This window comes from Mastigoproctus giganteus, chromosome 13, assembly GCF_048544385.1.
Source record: "Mastigoproctus giganteus isolate SK-2022 chromosome 13, ASM4854438v1, whole genome shotgun sequence".
Classification (NCBI taxonomy): domain Eukaryota; kingdom Metazoa; phylum Arthropoda; class Arachnida; order Uropygi; family Thelyphonidae; genus Mastigoproctus; species Mastigoproctus giganteus.
In genome coordinates, this window is record NC_143587.1 from 57,119,623 (window position 1) to 57,146,353 (window position 26,731).

The window sequence follows — 26,731 nt, forward strand, 5'->3', positions numbered from 1 at the left end:
TTTATTTTTGTTTATTGACTTATTATTTATTATTTTTTTTTTATGGCAGATGCTGCATAAGCTTTGCTTCCTTACATCATTCTACCATTTTAATCCTATTGCCTTCACCAAACATTAACAAGTAGACTCCCTAATCCCATTTCCATTCTTTAAGGTTAATTACATAGCTCAAGCTTTTTTGCAATCTAATCCCAGCATCTTCATCATGCAGAAGATAGTCAAGGTGACTGATCCAGCTATTTCTAAAACAAGCTAAACTAAAGCCAGCACAATCCCAAAAAAATAATTCCAGGTTTCCCCACCAGCCTGGACACCATATATCTTGTAACAGCTAAGAAAAAAGCAACTACACAGAATGCACCCACCATACGACGATAGGATCGCTATGATCTTGAATCACAGGACCCTCTATTGAACTGAAGCCAATGAATAAAAGCTCAAAGTGAAAAAAGAAACCTTCACATAAAGCTACACAGTAATAGTGCCACAGCTATTCTTTCTCAGCCCATCTTTAAGCCACTGTTAATTTACTGGGCATGGTGCTTGGTAATCTCTCAAGTAGCTTATTTAGTAAACTATCTCATGCTCTACGTAGTATCAGACACAATTGTGGATGGTAAAAGGATGATAACAGTTGGGTGTACATTTTTGCCCATGGCATTACTCACTGGTCAAAAACTGAATTGTTACAATTCAGTTTTTGACCAGTGAGTAATCTTGGAAGCTACTAGGCTTTTTGTCACTACTATCACTCATAAGTAGGTCTATAGACAAATTATTTACTCTCACTCCCTGATACCACTGGAAAAGTAAATAGTCAGACCACACCTTGAATGCTATATACAGGTATGGAAGCTACATTTCAGGAAAGATACATTTCAGTTTGATTGAAAGGGAAGAGAGGTGGGCAACCTCTCTTCTTAGCTACCCTAACACAACCCATGTGTTTACTTGTACCGCAATGACTTCCAGCAGTCTCTGAAATATCCTGCATCTTGTTTTTCAGACTTCTGCTCATTCCAATAGAAGCAGTGCAAGAATCTCTTTCATCTCTGCAGTGGCTACTATTAATCTATTAGTCTTTATCTCCCCCCCCAAGCTACCAGTTTTCCAACCCACCTAACACTGCCTCGATAGCATCAGCAAATATTCTTGCACCCTTTCTATTTAAGTGTATCCCATCCCTGTAGAACCAATCTCTCCTGTTAACAAGTACAGTCCAGGGTGAAAAAAATTCTACCTCTTGAGCCTTGCACAATCTTTCCAGGGCCGAATTGATCGACAAGGCTCTCATCATATACTCCCTCCTATCGTGTCTGGGCAGAATTGCAGACACTTTCAAATTCAACCCTACTTCACGGCTTTTTTTCAACAGTGACCTGTACTTGTTAAGTAATTCCACTGGTCTCCTACTCTTAACATCATTAGTACCAACATGTACAACTATATCACCTTTTTGTGCCCTTAAAAGATGATATCTGCTCTACAACGTCATCAACCTTTGCCCCTGGCAGACATACCCTGGTCCTGTTCCACCTATCCTTTTTACAAAGCATGTTCCCCGTTTCCCTGACAATAGAGTCACCAACAACTTCTATGTGCAACCCTCAAGAAACATGTTTCATGTGATCCAGCAGCCCACAGTGTTTCACCTGAAGAACATCACATATTAACTGGAAACAAATTGGTAAATTGCAGAGTACCTTGTCCTTTTATTTTTTACTCATGGCAGAATTTCAACTACCATGAGTAAATATTTTAGGCTTAAAATCTACAATCCACAATTTGCTAATTTATTTCATAGGCCATATAGCTTTTGCTGCATTAAAATAATCAAACTGAAAAAAACAGACACCATTCTGAGAATGTTCCAAAGCACCCAAAATTGAATAGAACTTTGCTTCCAGTGTATTGGATGTCACCTTGAATATGTCAGATGACTTAAAGCTGGGTATATATATTTGGGCTATTTCAAATTTATTTCTTTTCTTGTGTTGAGTTTTTCGTCCTTGTTCCACTCTAATTATACATGTATAATTAATATTCTACTAAATTATGTATAAGTATAGTGCAAAAGCATCAATAATACATAGCCAAATCTGAATGAACAGAATATTAGCAAAGCGGCATCATTTTAAGTTATATCTCATATTGTGAATACCTTCACAATGAGTTGCCATGATATTGCATTACTTCGAATAAATAATGCTACACCTGAGAAGAAGACTAATGTTACTTATTCTCAGATGGATACCACCACCACCCAGAGAGCACCATTTCAGGGCTATTTGGCCCTTCTTCGGTGGGTGGGTAGGTACCCGAGTGATGCAATGATGGCAAAACAGTTATGAAGTATAATTCCACAATATGAGAGATGCCTGATGATGTATGATGTATTTAGACTATAAAGCATTTAGGGCCAAAGCTATGGAAAAGTCTAGACCAAGGTTTCTTAACTAGGGGTCCATGGAAGGATTGCAGGGGGTCCGTGAGCTTGGATGGGAAAAAAATCAACTCATTAATTTCCTTCACTTATGAATGTATGTAATAAATTACAGTTGTATTAGCTGTATCTGTAGTCACCAATAGAAATAACAGATATTTTCATAGCATATTATAGTTATTGCATATCTCAAAAAATTGCTTACGCTCATCGTTACTTTGAAATTACGGCAGTTATTAGACCTGCCGCTAGATCGCACTTGATTGCAGTCCTGCTGTGGACAGACTATCATGCAACGTAGTTGGCAAACTATCCGGCAAATCAGCACCCAGTAAGCCACTTTTAACAAGAATAGACACGCTGGCTACGAGTGTAAACCAGGCATGATCAAACACTTCCTACGGTTTAGATAACATTTAAAGTGTGTAATTTAACCTTTTCGCTGCTATGTGCGTTTATACCGGTCTAACGGTGGAGGCTCCTGCAGTGCTACAGGCGTGTATGCTCGCCCACTGTGTGTCTGTCAATGCATACAGTCTTCATATATGTCTTTCTTAGTTGCTAATATTGCATTAATTATTTAACATTTGTTACAGACAAAATTTAAGTTGAAATGTCGAAGAAAAGGAAGTATGATGAAAACTATGTATTATTTGGTTTCACTTGCATTAATGAACTTGACGGGACTCAAACACCGCAGTGTTTTTTGTGCGGAAAAATTCTTGCGAACTGAAGTATGAAGCCAGCATACTTCCGTTCGCAAGACCATCTCAAGTCTGTCCATGCTGAAAATGCATCTAAAGATGCTGGTTTTTTTCATGTGAAAAAATCTCAATTCGAAAAAGCAGGGACACTTCCAAAACTTGAATTTGCCATTTCATGAAAACCTTTTCTTGAAGCATCCTATAAAGTTGCTTACCGGATTGCCAAGCAAAAGAAGCCCCACACTATTGGAGAGACTTTAGTAAAGCCATGTGCACTGGAAATGGTCGAACTGGTCTGTGGACTGGAACAGAGAAAAAAACTGGAAGCTGTTCCCTTGTCAAATGATGTAATACATTCTAGAATAGTTGATATGTCTTTTAATATTTTGAAGCAGGTGATCGAGGAAATGGCAGCCTCGCCATTCCCCTTCAGTATGCAATTGGATGAAACTACAGACATTTCTCAATGTAGCCAGCTCCTTGTTTTTGTTCGCTATTGTGCATGCTGATGCCATCAAAGAAGAATTCTTATTTTGTGAGTCTCTTTCGGAAACTACAAAAGCCATCAACGTTTTCGAAATGGTAAAAAGTTTTTTTTTACAAATGAAAGGAAAACTTCATTCTCTTTGCACTGATGGAGCTCCTGTGATGCTTGGTAATACATCTGGTTTTGCTATTTTAGTGGAAAAAGAAGAAGCTCCTCAAGCCGTCATCACTCATTGCTTTTTACACAGACATGCACTGGCAACAAAGACTTCCAACAACCGTGAAAGAAGTATTGTCAACAGCCATAAAAGTTATCAACTTTATCAAAAGAAGTTCTCTGAATCATCATATTTTTAAAAGATTTTGTCAAGAAATGGGAGCAGAATATGAAGTGCTTCTCTACCACACAGAAGTGCGCTGGCTTTCAAGAGGACAAGTTTTGAAGTGCTTGTTCGAATTAAGGGCAGAAGTTTCACTTTTTCTGGAAGAAAGAGAAAACCCACTCTTGGAACATTTTGAAAGGAAGGATTTTATCCATGGGTTGGCTTACCTGGCAGATATTTTTCACCATATGAATGAGATGAATCTTTCCATTTAAGGTCACGAAGTCACCATTATGGATGCAACTGAAATATTACAAGCTTTCTTGGCTAAGTTACCAATATGGAAGAAGAGAGTAGAGACCGACATTCCTGCAAACTTTCCACTGTTGCAGGAAGTGCTTTACCAAGATGTAGTTGAAATGCAAACTTCTCTCAATTTTTTTTGAAAAGAGATATCTGCGAACACTTGGAAACATTACAGAACTCTTTTAAAAATTATTTCCATCTTGATGGCATGAAAATTGAATCATGGATCCGAAATCCTTTTCTTTCTGATATAAACTGTATCGAAGATATTGACTTAACCAAAGATGAACTCATTGATGTTAGGTCAAAAAACTTACTACGATTGCAGTTTACCTCAAAAAGCCTTGGAGAATTCTGGTGTTCCCTGAGAAGCCTATCCTTGTCTTGTAAAGCGAGCTATGGAAGCTTTGATACCATTTGCAACAATATATCTGTGCAAATCAGGATTTTCACCACTTGTAACAATGAAAACAAAAATTCGAAATCGATTAGATGTCCAACATGACATGCATGTTGCCTTGTCAAATACCACACCACACCACAGTTTAATGTTCTTATTCAAGATAAACAACAACAGTCTTCACACTGATATGTCCTTAAAAAATAAAATTTAACTTCAACTTTCCCATATTTTAAATGTATTGTATTATTATTCGATGTGTTAAGAAAGAAACACATATATTACTGCATAATGTTTTTTTTTTTAATTTTGTTAACTATTTCATTCAACTGGTTTTTTTGTAATTTTATTTTATGCATTTAAAAACATTATTCTGAGAGGGGCTCCATGGCATTCACCTGACTGGCAAAGGGGTCCATGGAACTAAGAAGGTTAAGAACCCCGGTCTAGACTATGTACAAGTATAGTGCAAAAGCATCAATAATACATAGCCAAATCTGAATGAACAGAATATTAGCAAAGCGGCATCGTTTTACGTTATATCTCATATTGTGAATACCTTCACAATGAGTTGCCATGATATTAGATGGCAACGAGTTATATCTCATATTGTGGCAACTCGTTGCCACAATATGAGATATAACTTAAAACGATGCCGCTTTGCTAATATTCTGTTCATTCAGATTTGGCTATGTATTATTGATGCTTTTGCACTATATATATATAGTCTAGACTTTTCTATAGCATTAGCTATGGAAAAGTCTAGACTATGTATAAGTATAGTGCAAAAGCATTTGATGCAAGAAAGCAAGCTTATGCAGCATCAGCCAAAAATAAAAAAAATAAATAAATAAAAATAAGAACTTCCACTTCACCCCTCTGTTCGTTCGGAATACCTGTCCAGCTGAGCATTAAACTTATTTAGGCTATCAACTTCCACCACAAGGGATGGAAGTCTGTTCCACCAACCAACCACCCGCTGGCTAAAGGCAAATTTCCACACGTCTATCCTACATCTGTCTTTCCTCAATTTGAATTTATGACCTCTCAGGTGATTATTCTGAGCAAGAGGAAGAATCCTATCAGCATTGAGCATGCTCAAACCATTCAAGGCTTTATACCTCTATCAGATCACCTCGCTGGTGCCTAGTCTTAAGACACTGTAATTTGCAAAACTTAAGCCTTTCTTCATAAGAGCACCCCTTTGTTCCATTCACTACTCTTGTTGCCCTTCTCTGTTCCAGCAGCTCTACATCCTTCTTGAAATGAGGTCTCCAGGCCTGTATACAGTACTCTACATGTGGTCTTACACAAGGGAATAAAGATGCCTTATACAAGGGAATAATTACCTCCTTATCCCTGCTAGAAAAATTCCTATATATCATTGACAATACACCATGAGCTACTCTTGCAGCCCGTCTGCACTGCTCAGAGAACTTCATATCTGCCTGCACAACCCCCCCCCCCCAGTCCTTTTCATTCTCTACCACTGTCAGTGTAGTACCACAAAGTTGATACGTTGCTCTGGAGTTGCTGTTTCCCATATGTAGTACTTTACATTTGTCAATGTTAAACTTCATTTGCCACCTCTCAGCCCATCTGCTCAACCTTTCCAGATCCTGTTGCAGCAGCATAGTGTCAGTAGTGTCCGTGACAACCTTCGTATCGTCTGCAAACTTGTACATTAAGCTTGATATACCACCATCAATATCATTTATAAATACAGAAAACAATAATGGACCCAATACTGCACCCTGAGGGACTCCACTAATAACATTAGTCCACGATGAGCAGTGTCCATTGATTACCACTCTCTGTCTTCTCCCCCTCAACCATCCCTTTATCCATAGCAGCAATTTGCCTCCAATGCCACACTGCTCCAATTTGTGTAGCAGTCTTCCATGTGCAACAGTATCAAAAGCCTTTCTAAGTTCCAAGTATATAATACAATATTGTACAGGGAAATAGAGTGGGCCAGTAAATCAGAGTCTTATAATGGGGGATTTTAATTTCCCAGATATTGACTGGAATTTGTGGGTTGGTCACTCGCACACTAGCAAGGCTTTTGTGAATTTATTGGATGATTGTTTTCTACCTCAGCATGTTCGTGAGGCAACAAGAAGGAGCAATACTCTTGATCTGATTATCAGTAGTGATTCTTCATGCATTAAGAATCTGCAGATAAATGAACCACTAGGTGGCAGTGATCACAGTGTGTTGAAGTGGGATTTACTCAAGGAGGTAACTACCATCAGAGGTAAAGGGAAGGGTTTTTGTTTTCGTAAAGGCGACTATGATGGTCTGAGACAGTATTTAAATTCTATACAGTGGGACCAACTGATGATGTTACCAACAGCAAACTCAAAATGGGAAGCATTCAAAGAACTAATCTTGGAGGCTACCAGGCTTTACATACCAACTAAGAAATATTGTTCAAGGTTTAGGCCTAAATGGTTGTCAGATGAACTAATGAGACATGTGGTAGAGAAGAAAAATGCATGGGATACATACAAATTAATGGGTGACATGGAAGCCTATGGTAGATATAAGTTGGTCTGTAACCAAGTCACAAAGGAGATTAGGCAGGCAAAGGCAGACAACGAAAAATCCTTGGCAAAGGATGCAAAGAAAAACAGCAAAGAGTTCTTTACTTATGTAAACTCTTGAAGGGGATGAATCAGATTGGCCCACTTGATATCAATGGGTCAACTGTTGATGATCCTACTCAGGTAGCTAACAAACTAAATGAATATTTTGCATCGACATTCACACATGAGGAGTTATTCAAGGAGGGGAATGCCAGAGTTGTATTCAACTCTGGCAGTAAGCTAGAGAATCTTATAATCTCTGAGAGTAAAGTGGAGGAGAAATTGTTAAAGATAAACACAAGAAAGGCACCTGGGGTGGATGGGATCTATCCAGTTTTATTAAAGGAGGCAGCAAAGGAAGTAAGCAAACCCCTAGCCATAATTATGAGAGCTTCTTTGGACTCAGGGGAGGTACCCATAGACTGGAGATGTGCAAATGTAACCCCAATTCACAAAGGAGGATCAAAGGCTGACACAAGTAATTATAGACCTGTTAGTTTAACTTCTGTTCCAGGTAAATTAATGGAGGCACTGGTTAAAGAAGCACTGCAGGATCATCTAGACAAGAATTCAGTTATAGCTCAGACGCAGCACGGTTTTGTTAAGGGCAGGTCTTGCCTGACCAATTTGATTGGATACTATGATGTAGTCACAAAAGAACTGGATGCAGGGAATAACTTTGATATTATATATTTGGATCTTAGAAAGGCTTTTGATACTGTTGCACATGGAAGACTGCTGCACAAATTGGAACAGTGTGGCATTGGAGGCAAATTGCTGCTATGGATAAGGGGATGGTTGAGTGGCAGAAGACAGAGAGTGGTAATCAATGGACACTGCTCCACGTGGACTAATGTTATTAGTGGAGTTCCTCAGGGTTCAGTATTGGGTCCGTTGTTGTTTTTGGTGTTTATGAATGATATTGATGATGGGATATCAAGTTTAATGTCCAAGTTTGCAGATGATACAAAGGTTGGCAGGGTTGTTAAGGACACTACTGACGCTATGCTGCTGCAACAGGATCTGGTTGGACATCATTTAAAGGTTGAACAGATGGGCTGAGAGGTGGCAAATGAAGTTTAACATTGACAAATGTAAAGAACTACATATGGGAAACAGTAACCCCAGAACAACGTATCAATTCTGCGGTACTACACTGACAGTGGCGGAGAATGAAAAGGACCTGGGGGTAATTGTGCAGGCAGATATGAAGTTCTCTGAGCAGTGCAGACGAGCTGCAAGAGTAGCTCATGGTGTCTTGTCAATGATATACAGGAATTTTTCTAGCAGGAATAAGGAGGTGATTATTCCCTTGTATAAGGCAATGGTTAGGCCACATCTTGAGTACTGTATACAGGTCTGGAGGCCTCATTTCAAGAAGGATGTAGAGCTGCTGGAACGGGTACAGAGAAGGGCAACAAGATTAGTGAATGGAACAAAGGGTTGCTCTTACGAAGAAAGGCTTAAGTTTTGCAAATTACAGAGTCTGGAGACTAGGCACCGGCGAGGTGATCTGATAGAGGTGTATCAGGCTTTGAATGGTTTGAGCATGCTCAATGCCAATGGGATTCTTCATCTTGCTCAGAATAATCACCTCAGAGGGCATAAATTCAAATTGAGGAAGGACGGATGTCGGATAGATGTGCGGAAATTTGCCTTTGGCCAGCGGGTGGTTGGTTGGTGGAACCGACTTCTCAACTGGACAGGTATTTCGAACGAACGGAGGGGTGAAATGGGAGTGGTTTTTTTTTTTTTTTTTTGGCTGATGCTGAATAAGCTTGCTTTCTTGCATCATATGCCTCTGCTAATGCTAATATCAAAGTTATTCCCTGCATCCAGTTCTTTTGTGATTACATCATAGTATCCAATCAAATTGGTCAGGGAAGACTTCCCCTTAACAAAACCATGCTGTGTCCGAGCTATAACTGAAGTCTTGTCTAGATGATCCTGCAGTGTTTCTTTAACCAGTGCCTCCATTAATTTTCCGGGAACAGAAGTTAAACTCACAGGTCTATAATTACTTGTATCAGCCTTTGATCCTCCTTTGTGAATTGGGGTCACATTTGCACATCTTCAGTCCATGGGTACCTTCCCCTGAGTCCAAGGAAGCTCTCATGATTATGGCTAAGGGTTTGCTTACTTCCTTTGCTGCCTCCTTTAATAAAACTGGATAGATCCCATCCACCCCAGGTGCCTTTCTTGTGTTTATCTTTAACAATTTCTCCTCCACTTTACTCTCAGAGATTACAAGATTCTCTAGCTTACTGCCAGAGTTGAATACACCTCTGGCATTCCCCTCCTTGAATAACTCCTCATGTGTGAATGTCGATGCAAAATATTCATTTAGTTTGTTAGCTACCTGAGTAGGATCATCAACAGTTGACCCATTGATATCAAGTGGGCCAATCTGATTCATCCCCTTCAAGAGTTTACATAAGTAAAGAACTCTTTGCTGTTTTTCTTTGCATCCCTTGCCAAAGATATCTCGTAATATGCCTTCGCCTGCCTAACCTCCTTTGTAACTTGGTTACAGATCAACTTGTATCTATCATAGGCTTATGTGTCACGTGTTAATTTGTATGTATCCCATGCATTTTTCTTCTCTGCCATATGTCTCATTAGTTCATCTGACATCCATTTAGGCCTAAACCTTGAACAATATTTCTTAGTTGGTATGTAAAGCCTAGTAGCTTCCAAGATAAATTCTTTGAATTCTTCCCATTTTGAATTTGCTGTTGGTAACATCATCAGTTGGTCCCACTATATAGAATTTAAATACTCTCTCAGTCCATTGTAGTTGCCTTTACGAAAGCAATAACCCTTCCCTTTACACCTAATGGTAGTTACCTCTTTGAGTAAATCCCACTTCAGCACACTGTGATCACTGCCACCTAGTGGTTCATTTATTTGCAGATTCTTAATGCATGAAGAATCACTACTGATAATCAAATCAAGAGTATTACTCCATCTAGTTGCCTCCCGAACATGCTGATGTAGAAAACAATCATCCAATAAATCCACAAAAGCGTTGCTAGTGTGTGAGTGACCAGCTCCCAAATTCCAGTTAATATCTGGGAAATTAAAATCCCTCATTATAAGACTCTCTGATTTACTGGCCCACTCTATTTCCCTGTACAGTTTCTTATTATACTCATCAGAGTCATTAGGCCTATAGCACACTCCTACTCTCAATTTTGATCTCCCAATGCTTATGTCACACCAAACTGACTCGACACTGCACTGTCCAGCGATGTCGACTGGCTTCACTTCCTTGGGATTTTATGTATTTCTTAACTAATAGCATAACCCCTCCTCCCTTCCTATCTATCCTTTCTGTACACATCGTACTCACCAATTCCAGTTCTGCATTCCTTATATCTGTGTGACACCACGTCTCTGAAATCCCAACAATATCTGCCTTTGATGTTTTGAGCAATACCTCAAATACAGCAAATTTATTTACTAAACTCCTAGCATTGGTGTACACGCAAGTATACATGCACCTGTTCTTTTTCTTAACTACCTAACACAACCCATGTGTTTACTTGTACCGCAATGACTTCCAGCAGTCTCTGAAATATCCTGCATCTTATTTTCCAGGTTGCTGCTCATTCCAATAGAAGCAGTGCAAGGATCACTTTCACCTCTGCCAGTGGCTACTGTTAATCTATTAATCCTTGTATCCCCCCAATTTAGCAGTTTTCCGACTCACCTAACACTGCCTCGATAGCATCAGCAAACATTCTTGCACCCTTTCTATTTAAGTGAATCCCATCCCTGTAGAAGCAGTCTCTCCTGTTAACAAGTACAGACCAGGCTGAAAAAAATTCTATCCCTTGAGCCTTGCACAATCTTTCCAGGGCCGAATTGATCGACAGGGCTCTCATCATATACTCCCTCCTATCGTGTCTGGGCAGAATTGCAGACACTTTCAAATTCAACCCTAATTCACGGCTTTTTTTCAACAGTGACCTGTTCTTGTTAAGTAATTCCGCCTCTGCCCCTGGCAGACATACCCTGGCCCTGTTCCATCTATCCTTTTTACAAAGCATGTTTCCCGTTTCCCTGACAATAGAGTCACCAACAACTACTAGTTCCTTTGGGACCAGCAGAATAAAAACATCCTTTCATTTAGTTTGTTAGTTTGTTTCATTTAGTTTTCATTTCATTCATTTAGGTGGCAAATGAAGTTTAACATTTGTCAATGTTAAACTTCATTTGCCACCTCTCAGCCCATCTGCTCAACCTTTCCAGATCCTGTTGCAGCAGCATAGCATCAGTAGTGTCCTTAACAACCCTGCCAACCTTTGTATCATCTGCAAACTTGGGCATTAAGCTTGATATACCATCATCAATATTGTGGTGTCTGATTTAAGTTATATCTCATATTGTGGCAACGAGTTGCCACAATATGAGATATAACTTAAAACGATGCCGCTTTGCTAATATTCTGTTCATTCAGATTTGGGTATGTATTATTGATGCTTTTGCACTATACTTACAAATAGTCTAGACCTTTCCGTAGCTTGAGGCTTTGGCCCTAAATGCTTTATATTCTACTAAATATAAAAAGATATTAAAAATGTAAAATGATATTTTTAAATATAAAAATTTTAACAAGTATTAACATCTATCACTGCTTACCTAGAAACTGCAATTGCTGAAAACATTCTTTGTCCTTTTAATATAGCATTATAGATTGTTAATCTTTCAGCACACATTGATATATTGCAAGGAACATATTCAATATTCCATGCTAAGGAAGAAAAAAATTAATACTGGTTATCCTCAAACTGATAACTACTAAAATATCAAGGTGTTATATTATAGTTCTTAACTCACTGACAGTCATGAAATCATATATAGAATATTGCCAATTACAGAGCACATATTCACCCTATTTAAGCAGGCTTTTCAATTTTTTAATTAAAGAAACTGTGGCAAAAAAAGTTATCTTAGAAAGAAAGCACTAAACATTACTTCAGTATGAACGGAATAGCTTCGCAATGAAGTTGAAGGAGGGGAGAAAGAAAAGGGTTAAACTAATCTGTGCAATTTCAAATAGGTTAAACAGTGCAATTAAAAATATAATCTACTACAACAAAGTGGTTATTAAACAGTTTTTCATGCATCCCATGACAATGCAAGCATATCTAAATTGTTATTTTGAAGTAGTTATGGTGTTGATTATTTGTATGTGGTGTCTGATTTTTGCAGAATGATTTCATCCTTAATTATGTAGCTTTAATTTGTTCTCAATAATAATATAATTATTTGGCTTCTGCAGAAAATAGCAAGAAAGCTATTGCAAAGATATGGCTGTGTGTGTGTGCATGCGTGCGTGTGCACTTTCATTTAATCTACATTAATACTTGTATGTGTATAAAAATGACCTTCAACCTCTATATAGATCAATTCCTATATTTTTATACAAATATTTACAGCAAAAAAAGTTTGAAAAATTTTGCAAAATAATGCAAATTAGCTCTACAGACTGCACTGCCTGATATGCTAATTTATTTGAAATATACAAGGTGTGGTAAAAAAAAAAAAGTTTACGGACTGGTGCTGTTGCAGCCATGTTCGATGAGTTTGAAAGTAAACGGAAGTAGTATGTTAGCATTAGCATTAGTAGAGGCATATGAAGCAAGAAAGCAAGCTTATGCAGCATCAGGCAAAAAAAAAAAAAAACTTCCACTTCACCCCACCATTCATTCAAAATACCTGTCCAGCTCAGCCTTAAATTTATTTAGGCTATCAACTTCCACAACAAGGGATGGAAGTCTGTTCTGCCAACCAACTACCCACTGGCTAAAGACAAACTTCTGCAAATCTATCCTACATCAGCATTGAGCCTGCTCAAACCATTCAAGGCTTTATACACCTCTATCAGATCACCTTGCCGGTGCCTAGTCTCCAGACGCTGTAATTTGCAAAACTTAAGCCTTTCTTCGTAAGAGCAACCCTTTGTTCCTTTCACTAATCTTGTTGCCCTTCTCTGTACGCGTTCCAGCAGCTCTACATCCTTCTTGAAATGAGCCTCCAGACCTGTATACAGTACTCAAGGTGTGGCCTGACCACTGCCTTTTGCAAGGGAATAATCACCTCCTTATCCCTGATAGAAAAATTCCTGTATATCATTGACAAGACACCATGAGCTACTCTTGCAGCCCGTCTGCACTGCTCAGAGAACTTCATATCTGCCTGCACAATTACCCCCAGGTCCTTTTCATTCTCTACCACTGTCGTCTAGTACCACAGAGTTGATATGTTGCTCTGGGGTTGCTGTTTCCCATATGTAGCTTTACATTTGTCAATGTTAAACTTCATTTGCCACCTCTCAGCCCATCTGCTCAACCTTTCCAGATCCTGTTGCAGCAGCATAGCATCAGTAGTGTCCTTAACAACCCTGCCAACCTTTGTATCATCTGCAAACTTGGGCATTAAGCTTGATATACCATCATCAATATTATTTATAAATACAGAAAACAATAATGGACCCAACACTGAACCCTGAGGGACTCCACTAATAACATTAGTCACCGATGAGCAGTGTCCATTGATTACCACTCTGTCTTCTCCCCCTCAACCACCCCTTTATCCATAGCAGAAATTTGCCTCCAACGCCACACTGTTCCAATTTGTGCAGTAGTCTTCCATGTGCAACAATATCAAAAGCCTTTCTAAGATCCAAGTATATAATATCAAAGTTATTCCCTGCATCCAGCTCTTTTGTGACTGCATCATAGTATCCAATCAAATTGGTCAGGCAAGACTTCCCCTTAACAAAACCATGCTGTGTCTGAGCTATAACTGAAGTCTTGTCTAGATTATCCTGCAGTGCTTCTTTAACCAGTGCCTCCATTTATTTTCCTGGAACAGAAGTTAAACTCACAGATCTATAATTACTTGTGTCAGCCTTCGATCCTCCTTTGTGAATTGGGGTCACATTTGCACATCTGCAGTCTATGGGTACCTCCCCTGAGTCCAAGGAAGTGCTCATAATTATGGCTAAGGGTTTGCTTACTTCCTTTGCTGCCTCCTTTAATATAACTGGATAGATCCCATCCACCCCAGGTGCCTTTCTTGTGAATATTAGCAAAGCGGCATCGTTTTAAGTTATATCTCATATTGTGAATACCTTCACAATGAGTTGCCATGATATTAGATGGCAACGAGTTATATCTTCAACAATTTCTCCTCCACTTTACTCTCAGTTATTACAAGATTATCTAGCTTACTGCCACAGTTGAATACACCTCTGTCATTCCCCTCCCTGAATAACTCCTCGTGTGTGAATGTCGATGCAAAATATTCATTTAGTTTGTTAGCTACCTGAGCAGGATCATCAACAGTTGAACCATCGATATCAAGTGGACCAATCTGATTCATCCCCTTCGTTCTAGAGTTTACATAAGTAAAGAACTCTTTGCTGTTTTTCTTTGCATCCTTTGCCAAAGATTTCTCATAATCTGCCTTTGCCTGCCTAACCTTCTTTGTGACTTGGTTACAGACCAGCTTATATCTATCATAAGCTTCTGTGTCACGTGTTAATTTATGTATCCCATGCATTTTTCTTCTCTGCCATATGTCTCATTAGTTCATCTGACATCCATTTAGGCCTAAACCTTGAACAATATTTCTTAGTTGGTATGTAAAGCCTAGTAGCTTCCAAGATAAGTTCTTTGAATGCTTCCCATTTTGAATTTGCTGTTGATAACATCATCAGTTGGTCCCACTGTATAGAATTTAAATACTGGCTCAGACCATCATAGTCGCCTTTACTACATAACCCTTCCCTTTATCCCTGATAGTAGTTACCTCTTTGAGTAAATTCAACTTCAGCATACTATGATCACTGCCACCTATGGTTCCTTTATCTGCAGATTCTTATGCATGAAGAATCACTACTGATAATCAAATCAAGAGTATTACTCCCTCTAGTTGCCTCCCGAACATGCTGATGTAGAAAACAATCACCGAATAAATCCCCAAAAGTCTTGCTAGTGTGTGAGGGACCAACCCACAAATTCCAGTCAATATCTGGAAAATTAAAATCCCCCATTATAAGACTCTGATTTACTGGTCAACTCTATTTCCCTGTACAGTTTCTTATTATACTCATCAGAGTCATTAGGCCTATAGCACACTCCTACTCTCAATTTTAATCTCCCAATGCTTATGTCACACAAAACTGACTCGACACTGCACTGTCCAGCGATGTCGACTGGCTTCACTTCCTTGGATCTTATGTGTTTCTTAACTAATAGCATAACCCTCCTCCCTTCCTATCTTGTCTGTCCTTTCTGTAGAAGTTGTAGTCCCCAAATTCCAGTTCTGCAGCGCCTCTGTAGCCAGGTGGGAAGGAGCAGCAGTGCGTAGCACACGCTTCTTGATTAGACCGGGGTTCGAGCCCATCATCACCAAATACGGAGGATGCGGAAAGGTCAGGGAATGACCACCGCATTTCCCAGAGCAATATGGCCTTAGTTGCTAATGCTCCTAAAAACCAAATAACAAACAAACTCCCCAAATTCCAGTTCTGCATTCCTTATATCTGTGTGACACCACATCTCTGATATCCCAACAATATCCGCCTTTGATGCTTTGAGCAATACCTCAAATTCATCAAATGTATTTACCAAACTCCTAGCTTTGGTGTACACGCAAGTATACATGCACCTGTTCTTATTCTTAGCTACCCTATCACAACCCATGTGTTTACTTGTACCGGCAATGACTCCCAGCAGTCTCTGAAATAACAGTCTTTGTGCCACTATCTGTTGTAGTTCCTCCAACAGATGGTGGCACAAAGATTGTCCAGAAGGCTGACAGATTGTAAATAACAACCAATTTCATTAATAGTGTTAATGTTCTGTATCACAATTTTGCAACGGAACAGCAATTGACTACCAAATTTTGCTTTGAACCAGGAAAATCTGCAATAGAAACATATGAAATGTTAAAAATTGTTTATGGTGATGTAACATTAAATCATACTAGTGTGTTTGAAGAGTATAAGTGGTTGTAAGACAGATGTGAGGATGATCGCAACAACCCAAGAAGTGGACATCCATCAACCTCTTGAAATGAGAACAGAGTTGCAAAAGTACGGAAAATTGTGGCAAGATATCGTTTGACTCTGAATGATGACTGATAAGTTGGATATGAATAAGCAGACGATTTGTGTGCTAAATTTGTGCCTCACAGATGAGCAGAGGCAACAAAGTGTCATCATGCAAAGCTTTCATTCAGACTTCAAGATAATTCTAATTTCCTAAACTCTGCTGTCACTGGAAATGAGTGTGTTAGGCGTTTGTACAACCCAGAAATGAAGCAGCGGCACATGCAGTGAACTTAAAATTCGGACCTTGGTAATGAATTTTAAGTTCACTTACTGCAAGACTACCAAATTTTGGTAGTCTGGCAGTAAGTTTCATTTATAGAAGTCTAGTATCAAGATGATACTGATTATCTTTTTCAACAAATATGGTGTGATTTTCAAGGAATTTGTACCCTGAAGAGGAGGGTGTTAATGCTGAATTCTACGTCCAGTTGTGCTTCAAAGACTACCGAAGCCATTTCCCGGGTGAGACCGCAGTTCTGAGAAAAAGGCAGCTGGTTCTTGTTGCATGATAATGCTCCTGCAAATTCTGCACTTGTCTTGAAGACATTTCTGATGAAACATGTCATTGTACTATTAACCATCTACTCTACTCTCCCAATCTATCAGCAGCAGACTTCTTCCTCTTTCCCAAGGTGAAAATTGCCCTCAGAGGAAAGAGATTTTAGGATGTTGGGGACATAAGAAAAACATAACTGCTGAACTGAATATCATTGCTTTGGATTCCTTTGCTGACTCTTTTCAGAAACTTACAACAGTGTAATAAGTTCATTCAATCAGATGGTTATTTCTTTGAATAAAAATAAAACCATTTTTGAGATCCTTCACCTTTATGTTCTTTTTATTGCACCAGTCCAGGAACTTTATAGCTGCACCTTGTATATTGTGTGCTTATTCATCCTTCTGCATCAACTGGAAATGTTTGGTTTGCTGTTATTGAATAATGTCCCTTCAGTCTGATAAACCCAAATTTAAATTTACAGCTTGAAAAGCCATTCTTTGATCGTCACCCATACTGCATGACAATCAAACATGTTGTAGATGTATGTCATTGCTCATTTGTTTAAAATGCACTAAGATATCACTGCCACTGAAATGCCAGTAGTGGAAAATTTCAGTTTAGGTTAAATAAATTAAATTAACCAAAGAGTAAAGAATGCTTATGTGTAATATAATATGAAAACATTCTTTTTTTTTTTTTATGAAAACCCCAAACACAAGAGATATTATAACCAATAGTACTTAGTACCGTGCTTGGGTTGGAGGTTGAGAAGATGAAAGAAGATATTTGTTGATATTAGACTTCAACTTCTAATTTTCCGGAAATAATATCGAGGAAGGTTGTTCCAGAAAATGGCAGTTGAATGAATAAACGAGGAAGATGAAAAGTTGGCTCTGAGTTTTAAGTTGGACAGTAAATGGATGTTGGCTGGTTGCAGCACGTGTTTGGATTGTTTTGAAAGAGAGAGTGAGAATTATAGAAGGCAATTCAAAAGAAAAGTGCCCATGGAAGTATCTATAGAAAGGGCATGCAGCAGAAAGTACATCTATGAGACAGAGAGTGGAGAGACTCTGTTAGAGAGGAGTCATTAATTAACCTAACTGCCCTCTTCTGAATGGAATCTAGAAACCTGAGAGCAGTTTGGGGGGTAATGCCACATATGTGGGAACAATATTCCATGGTAGGGCGGATTTGCGATTTTGTACAGAGTGAACAGCTGTTTGGAAGAAAAGTAACACCAAGAATGAAAGAGAAAACCAAGTTTTTTTAGATGCAGAGGAAGCAATATTTGTAATATGCTTATGCCAAGAGAGATTAGAAGTCACGGTAATCCGCAAAAGAGATATCATTTTGTCTAGAAATCGGAGTGTCACCAGAGATAAGCATAGGAGCAGAAGAATCCTTTTGCAAGACATAAGACAAGACTGAGTTTTAGAAGGATTAAAATCAACTAAGTTGTCTTTGCCCCACTGCAGAATTACCTGGAGATCGGCATTTAAGGAATTGGTAGCGGATATTCGAGAATTTGAAGCTGATTGAGCAGGGCAAGGTTTCTCAAAATGGAAAGTGGAATGCAATGTGCTATCATCGCCAAAACTATGGATAGGATTTCCAGTCAACGGAAGAAGGTCATTAATATACAAGAGGAAAAGAGTGAGGGAAAGAACCGAACCTTGGGAGACATCAGCATTCGTGGAGAAGTTAGAAGACAGAGAGCCATCTACCATCACCCTCAGTGAGCGATCCGGGAGAAAACTGGATAATTAATTACAAAATTAAGTTGGCAAAACAATAGAAGATGAAGCTTGTTTAGAAGACCTTTATGCCGAACACGATCAAAAGCCTTTGAGATGTCAAGAGCAGCTGCTTGTGCTTCACCAAACCTTTCCATTGAATTGAATTTAATTACAATATGCAACATTCTTCTCATAAATGGGTAACATAAGCCTGAATATCAATGGTGGATCGACACTGACGGAATCCATACTGGCGACTGTTGATCAGATGGAAGGTTTCTAGGTAGTTTAAGAGTTGACGGTTAATTGATTTCTCCATTACTTTAGAAAGAGTAGAAGTAATTGCAATGGGATGATAATTAGATAATAGGGATTGTCACTCTTTTTAGGAACTGGCTGGATATGAGCAAATTTCCAAGCGGAAGGAAAAACACCTCTGGAATAAGAAAGTGAAAAAAGCTGGCAAAGAACTGGAGTAAGTTCAGGAGCACAGGTTTTGAGAACAAGTGGAGAAATACCATCAGGACCTGAAGGTTTCATAGCATCAAGATTCTTCAAAATCCTTCTGACATCCTTTTGATGGAAGACCACATGAGGCACTGAATGTAGCGTGTCGGGAATGGTGTGAGGTGTTTTTTTACCAAGATCATTAATACGTGAGTTGGAAGAAAAATGGGATGCTAGCAGGTCAGCTTTATCCTTGGCTGAAGTGACAACAGAACCATCTGGTTTTGACAGAGGTGGGAGCAGAGATGGGCAAAAGTTGTAGCCAATAGCTTTGGCAAGAGATCAGAATGCTCGGCTACCATTAGGGCAAAAAGCAAGTTTTCTACTCGCAGCTTGTTCAAAATCTAGTTTTGACTGATTAATAACTGCTTTACAATTGTTGTAAGCTTTGGTGTAGGCAGAAAATGAAACTGAAGAATTGGAAACAAGCTAATTACGATATGCAACATTCTTCTCTTGAACAGCCTTAGCACATTTATTGGAAAACCAAGGTTAAGACAAAGGTCGAGATTTTAAAGTGGAGTGTGGGATAAAGGATTCCATTCCTACATGAATAATTTCACTGACACGATCTGAGCAAACGTTGACATCAGAAGGGTTGAAACAGTAATCCGACCAAGAGAAAAAAGAAATCTCGCAGCTCATCCCATTTTGCATTCTTGTAATGCCAAACAATACAAGGTTGGGAATAGCCATGAGATAAAGGCTCCATTGAAGAAGAGACATTCACCAAGTTGTGATCTGACGTGCTTAAAGGACCACTCACTTCGACCGTGTACTTAGAAGAATTGTTTGTGAGAAAAAGATCAAGCATGTTGGCTGTATGGTTAGGATTGTCCAGTATTCTTGTAGGTAAATGAACAATCTGTGCAAGCTCATTAGTAATTGCAAAAGCCTCAGCATCTCATCCAGCTGAGTCAGTGTGACTAGAAAACAGAAGCCAGCTGGCGTTATCAACATTAAAATCACTAAGGAAAATTACCTCACTGTTAGGAAAGTTGGACTGGAGAAAGTCAAGTTGCAAAAAGAGGAAGTCAAAGAACTCCAAATGATTAGTGGAGTTGGGAGAATGGTAGAGACAACAGGTGAATTTGACAAAATGAGGTAAAGAGATTTTAAGACAGAGAAGATCGAAAAGAGGAGATTCCAAATTACCAAGTCTCTGACAGGGAATATTGGAACGGACATATGCGCAAGTACCACCTTTGAGGTGAAAGGAATCATACAGCGAATAGTTTGGGCAACTGAGATGAGCAGTAGTTGAATCAACCAATAGCTGAGATTCTGTCAGAAAAAGTACATGGGGTTTGACAGACTGCAAGTAGAAATGGACATCGTTGAGATTAGAATTGAGACAACGTATATTTGTGAAATGAATTAGGAAGTGCTTGGGAGGTTTAGAACTTTTTGCAGATAAGCTTAATCTATTAGTTTGACAATTCATGGTGTATTCAATAGTAAGAAAAAGTGGGGGGAATATGCTGTATGAAATAATGAAATTTTTGGATATGGTGTACACAGGGTAAGAATATACCCAGATGCTTGACATAACGTGGCCTCGACAATGCCCTCTGCATACACACTACTCGGGCTCCCTCCAGTCACTATCTGGTAGAGTAGAGGTAGCAAGATTATACACTAGCTGATCCGGAAACCTCCTAAAGAGTTACCAATAGATTCGGTCCAGTGTACTAACTGGCGGCCGGACTGCAAACACCATTTTAGAGCTGTACCCTTGAAATGTAAGGAAGATTGGATCTCACCGCGATGTTCATCATAACCTCAAAAGTCATCAGTCATACTGCATGATGGATGAGATGGGGAAGGGTCATACATTGACTTTGCCAAATACTTCAAAAGTATATTTACAACATAATAAAATGTTTTGACACTGGCTAAATCTAGTAAATTACAGATTATAGAACATGCAATTAAGAATACATAACTGCCTTAATATATGAAAAGAATGAAACACGTTCGTGAGGTATTTTGAGTGCTGCCTACTCTTTGTCAATCTAGAAATAAAAATAACTGTTCCAATGACTGCAGGAAAACTTGAGTACAAGTTTAAATGGGCTTACTGCTATTGCTGGCTACAGCAGTCACCAAGAAAATGAAAAATAAAAAAATAATTTTTTACTTTGTATTTTCAATTTTTGTTCTTAAATTAATTTTTTTGTAATCAGAATTGAAAAGTATATAATTAATTTACTTTTGTCATTTAATTAATTACTAATAAATAAACTAATAATGTGTGCATGTCAAATAAAGGAAATTATAATATGTATATTAGCATTGCCAATATATATACCACCCAAGTAACAACATTAAACACTACTCATCATATAATCCTTCTTTAAACATCAGGAACATTATCCAGTTTTAGAGGAAAATCAGTCAACTTCCTGAAAACAGGAAAATTAAATTACCTTCATAATACAGTAAAAGGAACTTGATTAAGCATAAGGAAGTCCCAGCAGCAACCAACAAATGTCTACCAACATCTTGAGATATTCAATTTATGTATATAAAGATATGCTACCCTCAAAAAAGTATCTAGTTACATCTTGGTTTCAAAATGACATCACTGCCACTCACTTCAATAGTATGTTGGTCCCCTGCCCCGGGCCTCTATGACATACCCCATCATCTTGCGATAAGCTTTACACGATGAAGGAACGATAAACTGCAGTGGATACAGTCTTCCATGCTTCCTGCAGAAGTGACCAGTTCATCTAATGATGTTAGACATGCTTGTCTGACCATCACCAGTTCACCCCACAGGTTTTAAATTCTGCACCAGCCATTCCAGCCTTTTGTTTCTTGCCCATAAACTATTCTCAAACAGCACTAGCAGTATGACATTAACCTGTTGAAACAAACACAGATCTCTGCCAAAGAATTTGTACAGAGTGGAATTGCCCAAAATGTTAAGATGAACTTCACTGTTCATGGTTCTCTGCACCACCACCAAAGGTACTAAGCCATACCACAAGAAAACAAGCTCTGCACTATAACTGCCCCCTCCAAATTTCATTGTTGGCACAATGCACTGCAGCAGTACTCATTCTCCAGGTATCCCCTTCACACTTTGATTATAACAGGATGTAACATTTGTCATACCACTCCACAGCACCAACTTCCATTGCCCTATGGAACAATTTCAGCATTCACTGCACCATGCAGGGGGGAGACTAATGATTGTAGTTGACATTTGGCTTATGTGCTAATGCTCTCCCATAAAAATTGAGGCCGTGGAGCCTCTGGTGATGTCTTAAACTTCTGCTTTACGTTTTGCAAAGATGTCTGATGAGACTGTTGTACTACCCTTCCAAGTACTCTCTGATCTTGTGGAGTGAGCATTCATGGTGTTGCTGGGCAGCAACACACAGGAACACTTCCATTTCATAATAATGATCACCAACAGTCAACTTTGGATGGTGTAGGCTGTCAGCAATTACAGAATCAGCAAAACGGCAATGTGACATCTGACAATAAGACCCCTCAAATCAATCATCTCTGTGTGCCACGACAAGAACAACTAACTTGTATGAGTCACACATCTACCTTGTATACCAGTCTGTGTCACTTGTTTATCATGGAAGGTCTGATGTACTATGAAAGAAAATGGGTCTGGATATTTTTTGGAAAGTATATGCTTATATTCTATGAGAATTATTTTTATATAGACAAACTATCAACAGCCATGATTATATAAATCATATGCCTAAGCTGTGTCTGTCTCTACATATAGTACCCATGCATGCAGGTACACAATAATGTTAATCCAACAAATTTTACTGTTATCTGTGATTTCAATTTCATATTGACTTTTAATTTAATTTTCTACTTCTATGATTTTTTAAATAATGATTATGCATTATTATATTCATACCTGTTACAACTGTTCCATCCTCACAAAGTACAGATGCACCTACAGATAATTTCTTATGTGAAATATTTGCCATTGACTGGGCAGCTCTACTCTGTTCAAGAATTACCAATATCCCAGCATCCATGGATACTAAGAAAAGGGAAAAAATTTATAAGAGGAGGGAAAAGTGGTAAAAAAAGTTAAGGTGTGCTCAGAATGTAATCAGTATATTATAAGAATATCAACACAAGATATGAAATTGCACACAAGGACAATTAAGTGAATATGAACACTGAAAATATTTTGGTCATCAAGACATGGTTATAAAATACAATCATACACTGAGGGGCTTAGAGGGGGAACAGGTATCATGTGTGTTATCAGACACTCAGCCTAAAACACTAATGGATCCAATATCTCTCTATTACAGAAGATTTAGGAGAAGTCCGGTTGGCCTGCCTCCCTAAAATCCACTCATGCACACCTTCTCAATGGTAAGCCCTGTTACGTCGCTTAGGTAGCAACGAACGTGTAGAGTGGTTCTCTTCAAGATGCCTGGTCAGCGTGAAGAGGAAAAGACCAAACCCTCCAGCATATGACAGCACAACAATACAAATGGCCCTCAGTCCCCAGGAGCTTTCACTCTCCCTCTTACGGGAGTGAGAGGATCAGAGTGGAAGCAGAGGGTGCTAAGAATCTCTGGGTACGACCAGGCTGCCATGCACGGAAACTGAACTTGGCCTGTTATAACGTACGATCACTCATCGGTGAAGACAGGATATTAGAGCTGGAAAAGGAATTAGAAAATGTGAATTGGAATATCATCGGTTTGGCTGAAACAAGAAGAAGAAATGAATCACTTATAAGTTTATCAAGTGGAAATCTGCTGTACACCAATGGAAACAGTGAAAGGAGTGAAGGTGGAGTTGGGTTTCTGGTCCATAAAGATTTTAAAAACAACATTTTGGAATTCAAAAGTTCATCACCAAGGGTGTCAAGACTAATACTAAAGATTTCTAAGAGGTACAAGCTAAAGATTATAATGATTTATGCACCAACATCGAGCCATGATGATGAAGAGGTTGAAGAAATGTACACCGAAATTGAGAGTCTTCTAGATGAGCAGAAAACCCACTACACTATTATTACGGGGGACTTCAATACTAAGGTTGGAAAAAGGCAAAACAGCGCAGAAAGAGGAACTATAGGAAATTTTGGAATTTGTGAAAGAAATAAAAGAGGTGAAAGACTTGTGGAATTTGCAGACTCTCAAGGACTGTCAGTAATGAACACTTTTTTCAAGAAAAGGGTGAACAGAAAGTGGACATGGAAGAGTCCAAACGGATTAACAACTAATGAAATCGACTTCATCCTCACTAACAGAAGATATATAGTGAATGATGTTACCATCCTGAATAAGGTAAATGTTGGAGGTGATCACAGAATGGTAAGATGTACACTTGATATAGATGTAGGAAAGGAAAGGAAAAAACTGACTTGAATAAATAATACAAAGGTCTTTGAGATAACAGAGGAGGAGAAAAAACAGTATGTACTGGAACTTAAGAACAAGTTTGAGCTTCTGCAGACTGCTCAGGACCAAGATATCAACGAGGAATATTACAACTTTCTGAAAGTGATAAAGCCCAAGAAACCTATAGGGAAAAAGAAATCCAAAGAAGAAAAAATTAGTGAAGAAACACTTGTCATGATGAACCGAAGACGACAAATGAAGAGCAAGAAAAACACTGACAGGGAGAAAATTAAGTATACTGAGTTATGCAAAGCCATTAGAAAGAGACTCAGAGAGGACATAAGAAGATTTAACACAAGAAAAGTAGAACAAGCATTAAGGGAAAACAAAGGATTTAAATCAGCAGCCATGAGCAGTAATACAGAAAGACAAATGATACTGAAACTGAAGAATAGCGATGGTGTACTTATAAACAGCAGAGAAGGCATAATTCAAATAGCAGAAGACTACTATAGAGAATTATACAAGGAGCGAGGGAATGATACTAGCAGTGGGGAAGATGGATTGCAAAGTAGCAACACATACGACATACCCGATATTCTTCCTGATGAGGTAGAACATGCATTGAAGAAAATGAAGAATCTGAAAGCACCGGGGGAAGATGAAGTTACTGTAGAGTTGTTAAAATTGGGAGGAAGAGACATAACACAAACACTGGCAAGGCTCTTCACAAAGTGCATTAGAAAAGGTGCGATGCCTATGCAGTGGAATAATGCAATCATAGTTTTGCTGCATAAGAAAGGAGATAAATCAGAAATTGGAAATTATAGACCAATTAGCTTGTTATCCCATATCTACAAGTTGTTCACAAGGGTCATTACTAACAGATTAGAAAGAATACTTGATGAGAATCAACCGAAAGAGCAAGCTGGCTTTAGTACAGGATTCTCAACTATGGATCACCTTCACGTAATATCACAGCTAATGGAGAAAGCAAATGAATATAAAACACCATTATGCCTGGCATTTGTGGATTATGAAAAGGCATTTGACTCCATACAGCATAAGGCAATGTTTCGGGCACTGGAAAGACAAGGCATAGATACTCCATATATTATGATTTTGAAGAAAATATATGAGAGTGCTATCTCCTTTATTAGACTAGACAAAGACAGTAGCAAATTTAAAATCGAGAAAGGCGTTCGACAAGGAGACACAATATCTCCGAAGCTGTTTACTGCTGCCCTTGAGAAAGCTTTCAGAAGATTAGACTGATCGCAGAAAGGAGTCAATGTGAACGGAGAGTACCTAAACCATTTACGATTTGCAGATGACATTGTGGTCATAAGCCACGACCCCAAAGAATTAGAGGAAAATCTTAATCAGTTATGCATAGTTAGTAAGGATTTTGGACTAAAGATGAATATGGCTAAAACAAAAGTAATGATGAACAAGTATGCCACGGAAAGGGAAATAATGATTGAAGGAGCAGAAATTGAAAAGGTGGAGTCATATACTTATCTGGGACAAGTTATTAGCTGTAATAATGATAAATGGCTGGAAGTCAAGAGAAGAATAAATTGTGGATGGATAGCATTCAGGAAATATAGTCACATACTGAAGAGCAATATCCCAGTTTGTCTGAAACGTAAAATAATGAATCAATGTATACTCCCCACCATGACTTATGGAAGTGAAACTTGGGCACTCACCAAAAGAATGGAAGAGAAGCTGAGAACTACACAGCGAAGAATGGAATGAATTATATTGGGAATCAGACTGTTAGATAAGAAGAGAAACACATGGATTAGGCAGCAAACTCAAGTTAAGGACATTCTTATCAAAACTGAAGAACTAAAATGGTCTTGGGCAGGACACATAGCTCGAAGACATGATGACAGATGGACTAAGAAAATAACAGAATGGTACTCAAGAGGAGCTAGAAGAAAACCTGGAAGACAAAGGCGGAGATGAATAGATGAATTTCATGAGTTTTTGGGTAGTAAATGGATGGCCAGTGCTCAAAACAGAAGGAACTGGAAAGTTGCTGGAGAGGCCTTCATCCTGAAGTGGATTTAAAATGGCTGATGATGATGATGATGACACTGTGGAACACAGAAAGAATATCAACAATTTCTGAGTTCACAATTAATTATGAAAGCTTTTAAAGCTGTCATAATTGTGAACAGGTTCTATTTCTGTAACTATCATGCCAACACTGCCATATCTATAGATGACAAATGACATTTTAAAAATTAAAATGG

General features: G+C 38.6%; 1 protein-coding gene across 1 annotated transcript in view; it reads right to left on the reverse strand.

Moving 5' to 3' along the window:
• Positions 1–26,731, reverse strand: part of LOC150076080 (uncharacterized) — a 208,389-nt gene that overhangs the window by 22,619 nt on the left and 159,039 nt on the right. The window contains exons 11-12 of the mRNA XM_090387450.1: positions 23,015–23,143; positions 11,895–12,006 (exon numbers count right to left, since the gene is read on the reverse strand). Of these exons, the coding sequence (XP_090243576.1) occupies positions 11,895–12,006; positions 23,015–23,143 (241 nt within the window). The remainder of the gene's footprint in view (positions 1–11,894; positions 12,007–23,014; positions 23,144–26,731) is intronic.